The following is an 18,266-nucleotide window of genomic DNA, read 5'->3' on the forward strand; positions in this document are numbered from 1 at the left end:
AGAAAGAAAAAGCCGGGCCCAGGAGCTTTAAGCTTACCATTGCCTTCTCACTGCATCAACCAGAATAGCACTACTTTTGTATGTTATTACGTACTGTAAGTGTACATAACATTTTGTTTGGGGCCAGGAGGGAAACCCTGTGGAAAGAAGTTGGCAAACCACTGACAGAGCTCAAGATCGCATGTAGCTTTAAAAACTTTGATTCTATGACTGACTGACCTCTAATGTCCTCTTTAGCTAAATTTTATGAGTCTTTGATTCTAAGTTTCCTAAGATTCTAAGTTTGCTTTTCTGGAAAATTTGTATCTCTAAGTTATGCCCTTCTGCATAGACTGAAGGATCAAGTAGTTTCCTCATTTTCATAACTTAAGAACATAGTGCCATATTTTAGAAGATAAAAATTTCATTTACTAAATAGTTTTATAAACTTTATTTATTGAGCATAGTACAGATAAACATTTGTTACTCTTTTTAAAATTTATTCCCCCCCACCCCACCCAGTCCCCCCATTGTCTGCTTGTATTCTCATTAGGCGGCTCCAGGAACTGATCCTGGGACCTTCCAGAGTGGGAGAGAGGTGATTACTCTCTTGCACCACCTCAGCTCTGCTGTTCTACTACATCTTCTTATTTTCTCTCCTCTGTATCTCTTGTTGCATGTCTTGTTGCGCCAGCTGTCCACAGTGGCCAGCACTCCTGTGCGGGGCAGCTTTTCCTATGCGAGGCGGCATTTCCATGCAGGGTGGCTCTCCTGCACCAGGCTGCATTCCCACATGGGCTGGCACTGAGTGGGCCAGCTCACCGTGTGAGCCAACTTGCCCTCACCAGGAGGCCCTGAACCCTGGACCTCCTTTATGGTAGATGGGAGCCCAGTTGGTTGAGCCACATCCATTTCCCTGTTAATTACTTTTGTTGAGTAGCAGACATTTAATCATATATCTTGCATGGACCCCTTCTCACATAAGTCATGAATATTTGTCAATATTCACAAACCAGTTTATATGACTTAAGTCTCAGTAAGAACCCCAGCAGCACAGTTCATATTTCGAAACTTGTTTTTCATTTTTGTACCTTGTCTCAGTTGATGTTTCTGAAAATAAAATTCAGAGCATGTTTATCAGTGCCTAACATGTATTAAATCTCAATAAATATTTGCTGAATTGAAACATTATTATTACACCTCTTTGTATAATAGCCTTCAATTTGCAAAGAGCTTTCATATATGATACATTACATGTTATCTTCCAATAACACTGTGATGGCAGAGATTAATACTATAGTTCACTAATGAGAACTTTGAGAACCAGTGAAGTCATGAAGTGTCAAATTTTAAAATGCTACTATTACTTATGTCTCCCAAATAAATTAGTGTGAACTCTTTTGAAAGATTCATATAGCTTACTTTGTTTCTGATCTCTCCAGTTGTACCCATCTCCTCATTTATTTATTTATTTTTAAAGATTTATTTATTTATTTAATTCCCCCCCTCCCCCGGTTGTCTGTTCTCTGTGTCTATTTGCTGCATCTGTGTCTTGTTTCTTTGTCCGCTTCTGTTGTCGTCAGTGGCACGGGAAGTGTGGGCGGCGCCATTCCTGGGCAGGCTGCACTTTCTTTTGCGCTGGGCGGCTCTCCTTACAGGCGCACTCCTTGTGCATGGGGCTCGCCTACGTGGGGGACACTCCTGCGTGGCAGGGCACTCCTTGTGCGCACGGGCCACCTCCACACGGGTCAAGGAGGCCCGGGGTTTGAACCGCGGACCTCCCATGTGGTAGACGGATGCCCTAACCACTGGGCCAAGTCCGTTTCCCTTTCTTCTCATTTATTGACCAAATATTTATTGGCACTTAATTGTATACTATAGACTGAAGATAAAACAGACAAAAATCCCTGTCTTCATTGACTTAGTGAGCATTCTTCATTTCCCTCAGTCTCCAACCTTTAGTCCAGAAGGTATCTCAGCAAGTTTAGAAATGTAAGACTTAAAATGAAAAGGACTAGGCTTTACTCTAGCATATGATGTCTTATTTGAAAAGTTTTTGCAACTCTGACTTCCTATTGTGATTACTAACTTATTTTTTGGAATTTGATTTGGTAAAGTCAATATGAAACTAATCAGAACTTTCCTTAAATAGCAAAGCACCGATGTTCATATGGTTAGTGATAGTGATGGAGATGACTTTGAAGATGCTACAGAATTTGGGGTGGATGATGGAGAAGTATTCGGCATGGCATCATCTGCCCTGAGAAAATCTCCAATGAGTGAGTATTAATAGCTCTTTGGGTTCAGCATTATATTCTTTCTAATGTACAAACTTGTGAAGAACAATGAACTTAAAAAGCACTTACTGACCTCCAGGTTTGGAAATATATATAGCAAGTGATCTTCTTCATTAGAACTACAACCTCTTGAATTTTTATTTCATTATGTCCAGTGATTCCCAGTGCTGTAGTTAAATTCATGAAAAATATATGGGAATGTAATTTTTATTTCACTTATATAGTTGTGATTTTTCTCTCTGTCTCTTTGCTTGAAGCCTAGAGGTTGATTAACAGACAGCTGTACTTTCTGTGACTACTTGCTTCCCTCCTTCTTACAGGAGAGAGCAGTTTAAAAGTAGTAATATTACTTTTCCATCCACTGTACCCATGAATAAATTCAAACTAAATGTGCTATCTTCTCAATTCCACCCTTGGGAAATGTGTAATGTAGAAACACAAGTGATGCTATATGTAAAATGACCACTAAAATATGTCTTTAAATGACTTATCTACTCCATAAAATTAGAGAACTCTCATAGGCAGAAATAGATCTGGTATTTACATAAAGATGATTATTTTCCCAATTAATAGGTGCTTTAAAATACTTGGAGATATTTTTTAAAAATATAATGTGATCACAAGAGGTCTATTTCTAGAAATCATTGCAGTCCTATTGATGACTGGCTTAGCAGGATTGTATCAGTTGATTTTCTCAATATTATGAACTTGAACTTTTTTTAAGGTTCTTTTCGATTCTGGTTTGATGAAATCTTCTAATGTATGTAAATGTCCCCTCAGATATATCACAAAAGCAAAAATTTAATTTTATTTCCTCCTTATTGATTAAATATATTTCTTATCTGTGGGATTAGATGTTATGTGGTTTGTTTTTTGTGTCTATTTGTTTTTTTTTGTTTTTGTTTTTGTTTTTTTCTTTTGTTTGTTTTTTAGTGCCAGAAAACGCAGAAAATGAAGGAGATGCCTTATTACAATTTACAGCAGAGTTTTCTTCAAGGTAGGGTTAGGACATTAACTCTATAAAATTGATGTTCTTTTATGCTACTTTGATTTTTCTTGGGCAATTTTAGTCATAAATTGTTTTACTTTCTTCTTAAAGTGTTCAGAGGATGCATTTATAAATTTGTATAGTCCAGATAGCGAAACAAAATCATGTTCAATGTCACATAACTAGTAAACCATTTTAGCCACTTCTGTCAGAGGTATATTCAATATATCTCTGTATCTTTATAGAGGCTTAGTAAATGTATCACTAATTTAATATCTTAACTGTATTCCTAAAAGGACTAGGACATAGGATAGAAATTTTTAGTATATCCTAGAGCAAACAAATGAAGAAACAGTCCTTTGAAATAATGTTAAATAAAAGGATTAAAAAATAAAAACTGAAAGTGAAGTTTTTCTCTTATTTTTTTTGGAGTTGTTTAGCATTTCCTCTTTTAAGAGTCTAATGTAAAGTGTTTCATATGCATTTAAAAATCTGAGGTGTTTAAATATGAAAAACGTTTAAGTATTTAACCCTCACTTATCATGTAAATATTTTTCTTTATTGCTATTTTCTGAATATGATTTGAGAGCTTTGCAAAAAAATGATTTTCCTCCCTGTATTGTACTTCAAAATAAATTAAAGTGGAAAATTAAGACTAATGTAACTAAGAAGATCTTATGGAAAGTGGAGACCAAGAATTGATATTTTTAAGTGACATGGTTTCATAGCATTTTATTTAATCTATTTTCAAGCTATACTTAAAATCCTATTGTTCTAATGTGTCAGTATTGGCCCAAAGGAATTCTGAAAACTAATGAAGCTTATTTCCAAGACTTTAAAGAAATGTGTTAATGTTTGGTCTGCACATAAGAGACTTTAGCCCCATCATTTACTTTAAAAGTCATGGGTTAGATTTTTAAAACTTTGGAGGGAATTCGAAATATATTTTAATTAATAAACTCAATTTTTCCTGTAGATATGGTGACTGCCATCCTGTATTTTTTATTGGCTCATTAGAAGCTGCTTTTCAAGAGGCCTTCTACGTGAAAGCCCGAGATGTAAGTGTACGCTTACCTTTCCTGATTAAAAAGTGTAGCCCCAAAGGTTTGCTGTTGAGCTCTGAACAATGCTCAGTGCTTTGTGTTTTTGTTTTTGTTTTTTGTTTTCAGATTAAAGGTTTTTCTTTCCCTAGTTCATCTACCAAGCTAGTCATCACAAAGGTGTCCATTTCAGAGGGGCAGTAGTGTGATAGGGTACTGCTGGCTCTTGCTGAAGGTCTACTTAAGCTCTGAAACAGGGTTTTTTGTGTTTTTTGTGGGCTTTTTACCCCAGCAGTGGTGGGGAATGGGGGAAGAACAAAGGTGAAAATACTTAGAAGGGACCAGACAAAGTGTTTGTATTATTTTCAGTTAAATGTTTGATAGTTTACTGATAGAGGATCTGTTCTTTATTCTTATCCTAAAATGATTTACTCTGCCTAACAGTGTATATCAGATTACTGCAAAAGCTACTTTGGGCAACAAAAAGATTCATCCTTAAATATACAAATGAGCTTTTTGATCTTGAAATCAAATAGATTGAGTATATAAAAAGAATTCAGGGTGGCGGACTTGGCCCTGTGGTTAGGGCGTCCACCTACCACATGGGAGGTCCGCAGTTCAAACCCCGGGCCTCCTTGACCCATGTGGAGCTGGCCCATGACAGTGCTGATGCACGCAAGGAGTGCCGTGCCACGCAGGGGTGTCCCCCGCGTAGGGGAGCCCCATGCGCAAGGAGTGCGCCCCGTAAGGAGAGCCGCCCAGCATGAAAGAAAAAAATGCAGCCTGCCCAGGAATGGTGCCGCACACACGGAGAGCTGACACAACAAGATGACGCAAAGAAAAGAGACACAGATTCCTGTGCCACTGACAACAACAGAAGCGGACAAAGAAGTCACAGCAAATAGACACAGAGAACAGATAACCGGGGTGGGGGTGGGGAATAGATAAATAAATAAAACTTAAAAAAAAAAAGAATTCAGAAAGTATATTTTGAGCAAGAAGAATCTATTCAATCACCCTAATTGTATGTTGACATGGCAGTAACCACCTCACTAATCTAGCTCCTTTCTCTCTGTACAGCTACAGCTTTAGCCCTTTCCATTCTTTCCCTTTTTCCTTATCTGGCAATACTGTACCATTTGTAGTTTCCTATAATCTTACTCTTTTTTTCATGCAGTGCCAATTATAAGAAATGCCTTTTATCCTGCTTTTTACCTCCTAACTCTTCCTCTAAGATTAAACCTTTTCTGACTCTTCCATTTCTCTCATGTTAGCCCTATGTACTATTTTAATACTTTCCAGTGATACCCTCTTTCTCGTGTTACACTTTATTTATAATTACATATTATATATGTATATGGATTTAACCTGAGTCTAACAAAGTTTTAGACATAATAATTATCTTTTAGGAAATACAGAGATAAAGGAACAAGTTAAATAATTTCACGAGGAAACAATCAGACAAATCCAGAATTTGGAACAATGTACATATATAATATATAATGTTTTCCTGGGAGATTTTATTTTCTTTTTTGGTAAGGACTGTGTACCATAAGTGCCTAAACATTGTAGATAATGAATAGATGTTTAATGAATGGAAGAAAAGAGGACAGGGGAATGAAAGGAATAGTGGATAGACAGAGGAAAGTTACTGGAATTAAAAAGGGAAAGGAATTTTGAGATTGTAAGATTTCTAGTTTACATAAAACTCTGATCTAAAGGAAAATTGATTTTGAAACAAATTTTAAAAATTGAATTCCATGAGGATAATTAGTAATCAGACTTAGAGCTATCATTGAGAGTTTAATAAAGTAGATTAAGAAACATAATCTTTAAGAATAATAGAATAGTAGCTGATTTTAAAGACTGTTTCATGCATTATTTTTAAGAAATATTTTCCATCATCTATTTAGATGAATATGTATATTTAATATATGCATATCAATATAAAATAATATTAAAAATAATAAAATAATTTTTTAAATTGAGTTATAATCCTGTTACAACAGCTCTTTTTACCTTTTAATATGATTGTTTCCTCAATTATATATTGTTTCATAATTTAACTTTGTTATAAAATTGTTCAAAAGTTTTATAAAGTACAAAGAATGATACAATGAGCACTTAAATCCTCTATTTCTTAATTCAATTATTGTTAACATTTAGACCTATTTGCTTCTTCTGTTCACAGGACATCTTAAAATTCTTTTTTTTTTTTTTAAAGATTTATTTTTTATTTCTTTCTCTCCCCTTCCCCCCCCCCCCCAGTTGTCTGCTCTCTGTGTCCATTTGCTGAGTGTTCTTCTGTGTCTGCTTGTATTCTTGTCAGCGACACCAGGAATCTGTGTATCTCTCTGTTGTGTCAGCTCTCTGTGTATATGGAGCCATTCTTGGGCAGGCTGCACTTTCTTTCGCACTGGGTAGCTTTCCTTACAGGGCGCACTCCTTGTGCGGTGCGGCTCCCCTACACAGGGACACCCCTGCGTGGCATGGCACTCCTTGTGCGCATCAGCACTGAACATGGGCCAGCTCCACACGGGTCAAGGAGGCCCAGGGTTTGAACTGCAGACCTCCCATGTGGTAGGCAGACGCCCTATCCTTTGGGCCAAGACCACTTCCTTCCTAAAATTCTTACTGGAGTTTTGAACCTTAATTCCTTTAGAAGTATAAATGCTATAAACTTTCAAAAAGCAGTGTTTTAAATGTATTTACATTTTCAATGTTTATTTGTATTGTAATTTTGATGAGTAACTTTTTATGTTAAATTTTTCTTTAGTCTCTGAAAATGGAAACATTGACTGAAAGAGAAAATTTAAATTAAATTTATTACTCAAAAATTCACAAGAGCATCAGTGTAAGAGAGATATAAATAAGGTTTCAATTTGTTTTTTTAAAGGTTTGTAGCAGTAAAACTTTTGAAACTTATTTAAGTACAAAAACATTTCGTATACCCCATATGTATATTATTTTATGCTAAACCATTTTTACCCCTAAATACTTGGGTATGCATCTTCCAGAAATAATTATCATAATCATAATACAACAATACCATTATTATATCTAACAAAATTAACAATAATTGTTCAATATCATTTTATACTCAGTGCATATTCAAACTTTTCAAGGCATCCCCAGAATGTCTTTTTAGTTGGTTTTTTGGAACAACAGTCCACTCAAGGATCACAAATTATATTTGATTATTAGATTTTTTAAATCCCTTTTAAACTAGCACAGTCATTCCTTCCTCTTTTTATTTCATGAAATTTGCTTTTTAAAGAAATCAGACCAGATGATTTGTGGATTGTATTATTTAACATGTTCCTCTATCCCTATATATCCTTAAAAATGTATATTAGGTTTAAAACTTTGTTGTATTCGTGTTAATTTTTTTTTCCAAGAATACTTTATAAATAATGCTGAATACTTTATTATAATGGAATTTTTAATGGTTACTGAATCTTTCTTGTATGGCCATGTTATTATATTTTTTAAATCCCTTATTGTTGGACATAAATATGTTTGAAAGGGTATCTCCATGTATCCTTTAAATCATCTATTTCTCAATTCATTCCTTGAGAAGAGTGTATTTGCGATATATGTGTCTTGGCTTTATACTATGTATACTTCATACATCATAACTTTAAATGACTATACTTAGAGTTAAATATACAGTAGATAACAAACAAAAGAACTTTTACTAGTATCTTATACAGGAAGTTAGCATTTAAATTCATTCAGAAGTATAAACTCTTGTTTATTAACTCTGGGATATTTCTAATGAAAACAATGCAATTGACTTTTTGCTCTTGATTAGTGTCTAGATGTTTTAAAAAATCATCAGATTATATAATTAAATTAAGTCTTCATAAGAGATTGATGCTAAAATCTACTAACCTCTGGGTTCCTAAAATGTCTTTATCTTTCTCCCCTTGTCCAGGACTTTTTTTCTTTCCTCATTTCTCTTTCCAAGATAAAGATCCAATATTTTATGCATAGTTTATTATATTACTCTAAATTTAAGACACAAGTTAAAATTTAATCTCCGTAATGCATTAGTTATTCTAAATTTAATCTAAATAGGTATACTTATTGTGGTCATCGACCAGATTACATGCATCTCCTTTTACCTAAAGTGAACCATGTAAGTATAGAAATAATACAGATATTGCAAATTTATATGGTGCTCTCTGGTTTATAAAACATATTTCTAAGCATATCTCATTTGAGCTCCACAACAAACCAGTGAGATAGGATATAATATCCATATTCCCATTTTATAGATGAGGAAGCTCTGAGGCTCAGAAAAGCTACATGAGTTGCCAGTAGTGAGTCCAAATAAGAGCACAAAGGTTTTCTAATATAGATAAGTATGATGTATACTATACCAATATACTTCAGTTTCCAATGTTAACCACAGGATTCAATTATCAAATATCCCTCTTTTTTAGATTTTTAAAAACCAATCTTTTTCCATTTTTAAGAAAACTGTCCTGACATTCAAAATTTTAAGGCAAATATGACCAATACTGTTGCATTTTTACGAAATTTTTTTCATCTTAAATATCACATGTTTAATTTAAACCACAGGAGGCACATTAATTTTACCAGGGCAACAGATGAGCCTCGAGCACCAGCATTCTTCACTTGAAGTGAGAAATTGAGTTCCAAGAGTAAATAAAAACAAGATTGAAGGTTTAAATCCTCTGCTAGGCTTTTTGAACTTATATACTCATTAAATGTTTATTGGAGTGGTGGGATTACAAAGGATTTGGAGAGCTTCATCAACTGGTATATAGTTAATCACTAAGTAAAACACTACATTTGATAAAGTGTTTCTCACGATGCCACATTCAATCCATCTTAATGAAAACTGCTTCAAACTGATTTAATTTGAGAGCATTTCGTAGTGAGAGTGCTCATAGTTCTTTCCGTATTTTTCTTGAGGAATTCACAAGACTGTCCAAAGGAGAGCTTTATATTGCGTTTCCAGCTTCAGTAAAAAAGTATTAAGGGGATTGGTGTAGCTTAGTGGTTTGAGCACCTACTTCCCATGAACGAGGTCCCTGGTTCAATCCCTGGAACCTCAAAAAAAAAAAAGGTATTATAAGTTTGTGTGTTTCTTTTATGTACATTGTGACAGTGTTTTGACTTCATTCATAAAACTGTGCCAGTCAGTTTTATGACTTCTTCCTTTGCCCTTAACTATTAGGGTTGCTTATTCAAGTGAGGGCCATAAATATTTTCACATGCATACTAAGAACCTGTGATATAGAGATTTGTTGCCCTTGAGAAACTCACAGTCAAGGGGAAAAGACAAGATAGCATAAACAGATCCTCATAGTATAATATGCTGTAAAGCACAGAGGAGAGGTATTTCATCTCCCTTAGAAATTCGGGGGGAAGATTTTTGAGGCAATACATCTGACTTGAATCTTATAAGATGAGCAATACTTAGGCAAATCACAGAATTCTAAAAAGAAGGAATATCAAAAGTAAAGTCATTGGAAGATTAAAACAAGGGAAGTACAATCAGTTTGGTGTTACTAGGGCATAAAATGCAGGACAGGGAGTTGCATTGCAAGGCATGAAGCTGGTAAACAGGGACCAAGACATGGAAGGGACCGTGACTCCAAAAAGCAGGCCTCCCTCTCAGGCCACTAGCAACTCTCAGGATTCACCAACCAATCACCTGTGGCCTGCCCTCCATAGGTAAGGTACCCAGATGTAGAGAAAAAATAAAGAATAAATAAAATATATATATATATAATTTTAAAACCTAAAAAAAAAAGATATTTATTGAATGAAGCTTGTATTTTATCTTTAGATAAGTGAGAACCCAGTGGGTGCAGAAGAGTTACCACTAGCCACACCATAATTCCCTGGGAGTCAGCTGACTCACATCTTTGTTTCCTAAAAAGAAGTTCTCTATATCCTTATAACCTCTTGCCTCTCATTCCTGCTGCCCCTGAATTCTCTTCTTCACAACAAAAATTACTCTAGAGAATCATTAAACATTTGTGGTAACTAAAAATCAATAGCAATAAAAATCCTCAAACCAGGACTTACCGCCCACGTGAAGGATTTTTCCTTTCCAAGTATCCCCTTAGAAGACTGAACTTGATATCAATAATCCTGTTATATACTTCCCTAGTTCTAGGCTTCAGGCCCAGTGTTCTTTCCAAATACTACAGTAAATTAAAGAAACTAGGGTTCGATTCCTGGTTTCCCACATAGTAGCTCTGAGACCCCAAACAAGTAATGAAGCTATTTCAGATCTGAAAATAAAGGAGATAATGACAGTATCTACCTTATATCATTGTTCTGGATTAAATGGGGTACTGTATATAAAGGTACCCAGAATAGTGGCTAAGATAGTAGGTACTCTAAGAAGTTTTAGACAAATTTGAAAAATGTTTGTAAAATAACAGAACTGATTTTCTAGTTTCATGAACTAGCTCTGAGAACAGTTCCAGAAAAGAATCTTGAGACCCCCTATGGTTTGATACTGTATATGCTTCAGAAAATCATGGTCTTAAAGCTAATCCAATCCTTTGGGTGTAAACCAATCATAAGTAGGACCTTTTGATTAGGTTTCTTCAGTTAAGGCATGGCCCAAGGTGAGTCTTAATTTTCTTATTGGAGTCCTTTATAACGGAGATGAATAGAGAGAGAGAAGAAAAAAAGGAAAAAACAAAACAAAACAAAACAAAACAATGGAAGCAAGAAACTGAAAGCAATGAAATCTGGAAGAGAAGGGAGAGGCCAACAGACACTACCATGTGCCTTGTCATGTGACAGAGGAGTCCGAGATCACTGGCAGCCTGTCTTCAGGAAGAAAGCATCACCTGATGATGCCTTTATATGGACATTTTCACGGGTTCAAGACTGTAAGCTTGTAAGCTAATAAATTCCTACTGTTAAAAGCCAACCCTTTTTTTTTTTTTTTTTAAGTCAGCCCATTTTATGGTATCTGCTTTTGGCAGTTTAGCAAACTAAAACAGATTTTGGTACCAGGGAAGTAGGGTACTGATACTGCAAATACCAAAAATGTTTTTTTAAAAAATCTTTGTAATTGGGTAATAGTAGATCCTGGAAGAATTGTGGGGCACTTGATAGAAAAGGCCTAGATTGCTTTGAAGAGACTCTTGATTGAAATATATGGATGGTAAAGGTACTTCTAATGAGGGCTTAGACAGAAATGTTGAATGTGTCATTACAAATGGAAGAAAGACAACTCTTGCTTTAAAGTGGCATAGAACTTGGCAAAGTTGAGTCCCGGTGTCAGATGGAAGGCAGAATTTGAAAGTGACAAACTTGGATATTTAGCTGAGGAGATTTCCAAGCTAAATGTGGAAAGTGCAACCTGGTTTCTTTTTGCAGCTTTTAGTAAAATCCAAGAGGAAATGGATAATCTGAGAATTGGACTTCTGGGCACAAAGAAACTAGAAACTGATGGTTTGGAAAATTCTGAGCTTCCTGAACACAAATCCCCAGAGAATAGTGTTCCTTGTGAAGTTTAACTGTTCATGGATCCAGTCAGCCATTTCAGTACAAATCAGAATTGGAAATGCTGGATTTGTGGAAAGTTCCTTGCCTGATGGTTTCAACCCCTGTGTATTACATGTGAAACTGAAAAGTTTTTTGTAAGATCTGTATGACTGGAACCACTGCCAGCCTGGAATAAAAGGGACAGATTGAAGGAAAAATAACATTAAAGGCAGAACTATGGAAGCAAAGCGTGGACCAAAGTCATTTTCTCGTGCCAAGGAACAGACCCACCTATGTATGTGGCAAGGGTGAGTATATCCCAGAGCTTGGAGAGTTTGGACCTTCCACCTTGTTGTTCTGGAAGAGTGTTACAACCCCAGTTTTCTCAGATGCGTGGAGGCATTACAGAGTGCTTAGCCAGCACCCCTATGCTTGATGAGGGTAGAGCTGAGAGACTGCCTTTAATCCAATGCTTGAAGATATTGGAGCCTTTGCTCCAGTGTTTGAGGAGAGAATAGTTATTGTAAAAGCATTTGGAAGGAGTGAGTAGCAGTTTGATATAGTTATGAATTCCACAATTAGATACTGGATTATGTTCATAATCTGGTCTGTACCTGGGTGAGATTAAATTATGATTAGGGCTTTTATTGGGCCACATCATTAGGGCATTGAGTCCCCACCCCTTGGTGAATGGGGACTCACAGATAAACGGCATGGCAAAGGACAGAGTTGAGGGTTTTTGATGTTGGAGTTTTGATGTTGGAGTTTGATGCTGGAGTCTTAAACTGGAGCCCCAGGAAGTAAGCACACAGAGGAAAGAGAAGCAAGCCCCAGGAAGAGAGGACCTGAGCCAGGAGAAGAACACAGAGGAATAGAAACGGCTCCTGAGATATGGTAGAAACTCCAGGGAGAGAGACAGAGCCATTCACCTGATAGTCTACAACTGACCTTTTGGAGAGAGGCAAAGTCTAGAGAGCCTCATAGTCTACAGCTGACCTTGTGGAAAAAACAGAGGCACTGAGCCCAGAGGAACCCAGGAAACCTGAACTCTCACAGACTTTGGCAGCCATCTTGTTTCAACACATGGAAATAGACTTTTGTGAGGGAAGTAACTTATGCTTTATAGCCTGGTAACTGTAAGCTCCTACCCCAAATAAATACCCCTTATAAAAACCAACAGATTTCTGGTATTTTGCATCAGCACCCCTTTGGCTGACTAATACAGAGTGGATGTAGCTCAAGCAGTTGAGCTCCTGCTTCCCACATGAGAGGTCCTGGGTTTGGTTCCTGGTGCCTCCTAAAAAAAAAACAAACCATGAAAGCAAACAAATGAAAAAAACCATAAGCACGACCTCTCAGAGGTCATCAGAAGGGTCACGCTTATGCACATCTCAGCAGGATCTCAGAGACAGCCAAAGTATATACAACACCAGGTAGTGGTGCTCCTGAGGGCTATGGAGACACCAGGTCCTACAATCATGGCAGGTGGTTCCAGAGTTCAGTGCCTTTGCCAGTGGGCCCTACTTTGGAATTTGTCCTGAGTGTGATAGAGTCAAACTTAGATGTAACTTCTCTACATATGCCTCTTCTGTTCCTTTTATTGAACCTGTGGTTGATGTTGGGGTTGGTGTATGCCCAGAAGACTTGAATCTCTGGCCTATCCATGTACCAGCTGGGCCCTGAGCCTGAGCAATGTTGTAGCACCTACTCTCTAGTTCGTTGGACTTACCCAGGTCAGCTGATGGGAGGTAAGGATGGACAACTACCACACCAAGGAACCAAGAGAGTCTACAGCTGTGGGCATGAGAGTCCCATCCACCAGCCATGTGGGATCTAAGCCCCCTCTGAACTGAGAGCTGGAGTGGACATTGCCATCCCAGTGTCCCCAGGATGGAGGAATAAAATATGAATTAGAGTGGACTTCCTGGTATTCTACTATAGAATTACTGTGACTCTAGCAATGGAAGAAACGGTATCACTGATGAGGAGACAGGGGCCATGGGAGTTGCTGAGGGCAGAGAGAGGAAAGAAGAGGTGTGATATGGGGGCATTTTCAGGACTTGGCATTATCCTGAATGATATTGCAGGGACAGATGCAAGACGTTATATATCCTGCCATAACCCACTGAATGGACTGGGAGAGAGTGTAAACTACAATGTAAACTATAATCCATGCTGTGTAGCAGTTTTCCAAAATGTATTCATCAAATGCAATGAATGTGGTACACTAATGAAAGTAATTGTTACATGGGAAAAGTGGGGGGTGTGGGGAGTGGGTCATATGGAAACCTCCTATATTTTTAAGGTAACATTTTGTGTGGTCTATGTATCTTTTTTTTTTTTTAAGATTTATTTTATTTCTCCCCCTTCCCCCCCACTCCCCGTTCCCCTTGTTGTCTCCTCTCTGTGCCATTCGCTGTGTGTTCTTCTGTGTCTGCTTGTGGTATTTCTGCTTTGTATTCTTATTAGGCGGCTCCAGGAACCAATCCTGGGACCTTCCTGAGTGGGAGAGAGGTGATTGCTCTCTTGCGCCACCTCAGCTCCCCTGTTCTGCTACATCTTCTTATTTTTCTCTCCTCTGTTTCTCTTGTTGGGTCATGTTGCTGCACCAGCTCTCCGTGTTGGCCGACACTCCTTCGCTTTCCCATGCAAAACAGCGTTCCCATTCAGGGCAGCACTCCTCCGCCGGGCCACATTCCCAAAGGGGCCAGCACTCCACGTGGGCCAGCTTGCCCTCACCAGGAGGCCCTGGGCTTCGAACCCAGGACCTTTTATATTGTAGACCAGAGCCCTGATGGTTGAGCCACATCTACTTCCCTGTTATCTTTTAAAAATAAATTAAAAATATATTTTAAAAAAAAAACAGTTCAGGAGAGCTGATATAGCTCAGTGGTTGAGCACTGGCTTCCCAGATACAAGGTATAGGGTTCAATCCCTGGCCCTGGTACCTTAAGAAAAAGATTTTTGGAAAGTGTTGAACTGCCACTCATTCAGGCCCAGAGGAAAACACATCCTTCCATGGATAACTCTGACCTTGAAATCTAATGGAGTATGCCCTGCAGGATTTCAGAATTATGTGGGAATCTTGAACCCTGTTCCTCCCAATTTCTCCCTTGAAATGGAAATGTTTATCCTATGACTGTTCTCCTTTGTATATTGGAAACAGATAACTTGTTCTCTAGATTTCACAGGTCCACAGTCAAAGGGAAATTGTACCCCAGGACAGGCCACACCTGTAACTGATTTTGATGAAACTTTTTACTTAGCATTATTACTGAAATTATTTAAGGCTTTTGGGATATTGTGATGGAATCAATGTATTTGCATATGGAAAAAACATGTATTTTTGGGGTCCAGAGGGTGGTGTGTGGTAGTTTGAAACTATATGTACTCCATAAAATCATGTTCTTAAAGCTAATCCATTCCTTTGGATCTAAACCTATTTAAGTAGGACCTTTTGATCAGTTTACTTCATTTAAGGTATGGCCCAAGGTGGGTCTTAATCTTCTTATTGGAGTTCTTTATAAATGGGATTAATACAGAAAGAGAGAGAGAAGAAAAAACAAAAGAAACAAACTATGGAAGCAAGAAGCTGAAAGCAGTGAAACCTGGAAGAAAGGGAGAGACCAACAGATGCTTCTATGTGCATTGTCATGTGACAGAGGAGTCCTGAATCACCCCCAGCTGGTCTTCAGGGAAAAGATTTGGACATTTTCATGGCTTCAAAACTGTAAGCTTGTAAGCTAATAAATTCCTACTGTTAAAGGCCAACCCATTTTATGGTATCTGCTTTGAGCAGCTTAGCAAACTAAAATACCCTCTATGAGCATTAGTGCACCACTAAAATAAATGTTTCATTTTTAACAGCGCTTATTAGTTTTTCAAGGTCTGTTTTATGTGTATATATATATTTTAATCAGCCCATTTAAAGTAGTGCTGCTTCCATTTCCTCATGTTGAAACAAATCTAAATGCCATCATTGATAAAAAGTGTTTTTACAACAAAAAGTTCTATACAAATCAGGGGCCACAGATGTCATCATTGGTGACTTTTTAGTACCCTATTATCCAGAACACCAGGCAAGCAAACTTCTGCATGCTTTGGAAAATATGCCCAATACATTCATCTTGTCTTTATTATCTTTTAAATTTAAATTTCCTAAAGGTAGGACCATGTCTTTTAGGATAATTTTGTGTGACAGTTAAATAGCATCCTGCACATGTTCGACTATGATGCCAATGTAATTGTTTTTAGAAAAATGTGGTTTTATTATACAAATAATATGTTTGTTGTAAAAATTAAATGAAAATAATGCAGATGCATATAAAATGGGAAATGAAAGTTACTACATAATTCCAGCCCTAAAATATAACCACCCTTAATTTTTTTAACTTTTTTAAATGTAATTTTTAAATTCTACAAACATGCATATCAGTGAAACACCTGATATATTATACATAAATGCAACGATACTAAATATGCTGTTCTGTAATTAAATAATTAAATATTTCTACTAAATAGTATATTGCTAATACTATATTTAAAACTTGTCTTTGATTCTCTAACTTAGAACTCTTAAAAGTTTCCATATTAAAAACAGTTTCAAGATCTGCCTCCTGTGTAAAATTTTCTTCCCAGTTTAGTCCTAGTCACCATCTTTTTTAGAACCATTACCATACTTGAAAAACTGAGTGCAGGTAAAGTTTATTAAAATATCAAAAGCAAAATATATGTATTTCATACTTTATATCAAACCTCAGGCTGATTTCCATTCATATACTTTATCCATTTTTGTATCAGTTCCCCCAAAGGGCCCTCTCTAGTCTTAAAAAGTGTTTGTTACTCATATTGCCTATTTTAAAAGTATACAAAGATAAATTGAATTTCTGAGTATTTCACATTAAACTTAAGAAATCTGTTCCATGTCTACTCTTAAATGTTTCCATTGAAAGCAAGAGATATGGTAGAAAGATTATTAATCATAATTCTCAGGTTTGAATTCTAGCTCCCTATTTATTAACTGTATGCTGTTAACCAAATTACTCAATCTCTTTGAGCATCATTTTCTATATTTGAATATATTTAAAAATTTGCATTATAATATATGTACCACAAGGTAGCTTAACAAAGAATATATGTAAAGCATCCTTGAAATGTATGTGAAACATCTTTGAGATTGTTTGCTTTTGGTAGATGGCCATCAAATAAATGAGAGAGATTTGGATTTGAAATTATGCCCTGATACTGACTAGCTGTATAAGCTTCCATTTTATTGTCTGAAATGGGAATAAAAATATTTTGACAATTAACCCACCTTGGAATAATGAATCCTTACCTGGACAATAGCCAGGTTATTCAGATTCATATGTTAGGAAGTATAGGATACAAGTAAGGTAGCCATAGGAAATGGAGAACTAGACTGGAGTCACATCATGGGAATCCCTGAAAACCTTTTTTAAAACCTTTTTTTGTTTTTAGACAATGGTTAGCCTTTTTTTTTAATAAGGTACTGGGGACTGAACCCAGGACTTTGCATATACGAAGTAGGTACTCAACCATTGAGCTACACCTGCTCCCAATGGTTAGCAATTGAAAGACATTGAAAAGGGGGGACATTATCAGAGCTATGCTATGGGAATAAGTAATATGGTAGCAGCTTGCAGGATGGGTTGGAAGGGAGAAATTGGTGGCAGTGAAGCTGAGTAGCATTGCCTTATGTGTAGCTATAGAGTATCAATCAGTTAGATTGAAAAACCATAGTACAGGGAGCGGATGTGACTCGAGCAGTTGAGTGCCTGCTTCCCACACAAGAAGTCTCGGGTTCAGTCCCTGGTGCCTTCTAAAAAAAAAAACAAAAATAAACAACAAGCAAACAAACAAAAAAACTAACTCGGGGAAGCTGACTTGGCTCAGTGGTTGAATGTTGGCTTCCCACATACGAGGTCCTGGATTCAATCCTCAGCCTCAGTACCTAAAAAAAAAAAAACTAACCATAGTACAGTAAAAACACAATATAGGTTATAAACTTCCCGACTTTGAATTTCAAAACCTGTTTTGCCCTTTGTGTACCTTTTTTATATACATATGTCTTGTAGTATCCTGTTTCCCCCTTACCCTCCTTGGAATGCCTAACAAAATAGAAGAGAATAATCCTCCTTTTGACATAGGCCTACACTGATGTGTTCTGGCCTTTCTTTCCTCTGTGTAGCATTTCAGTAGAATATGTTGATTTTAAATTAACCTTATCATTGACAGTCTTTTATAAATATAACTATATTAAGAAAAGCAAAGTATTTCTCATATTAAATAGTGTATACTATCTTTTTTGAGGATATTTGAAACTCATACCAAAGACAGAGCTAATTTACAAATCAGAAGAACTCCAAAAATCAATAAGATTAAGGCAACAACCCAGTCTGGGCACAACATAAATAGGTATTGCACAGAAAAGGAAATAAAAATAACTTATTTAAT

General features: G+C 36.6%; 1 protein-coding gene across 4 annotated transcripts in view; it reads left to right on the forward strand.

Moving 5' to 3' along the window:
* The window catches only part of FAF1 (Fas associated factor 1), a 573,725-nt gene that overhangs the window by 412,418 nt on the left and 143,041 nt on the right, over positions 1-18,266 (forward strand). For all 4 annotated transcript variants that reach the window (XM_071217456.1, XM_004476483.5, XM_071217457.1 and 1 more), the window contains 3 exons: positions 2,132-2,258; positions 3,210-3,273; positions 4,241-4,322. In XM_071217456.1, coding sequence (XP_071073557.1) covers positions 2,132-2,258; positions 3,210-3,273; positions 4,241-4,322 — 273 coding nt within the window. The remainder of the gene's footprint in view (positions 1-2,131; positions 2,259-3,209; positions 3,274-4,240; positions 4,323-18,266) is intronic.

The sequence above is a fragment of the Dasypus novemcinctus genome, chromosome 9 (genome assembly GCF_030445035.2).
Source record: "Dasypus novemcinctus isolate mDasNov1 chromosome 9, mDasNov1.1.hap2, whole genome shotgun sequence".
Classification (NCBI taxonomy): Eukaryota; Metazoa; Chordata; class Mammalia; order Cingulata; family Dasypodidae; genus Dasypus; species Dasypus novemcinctus.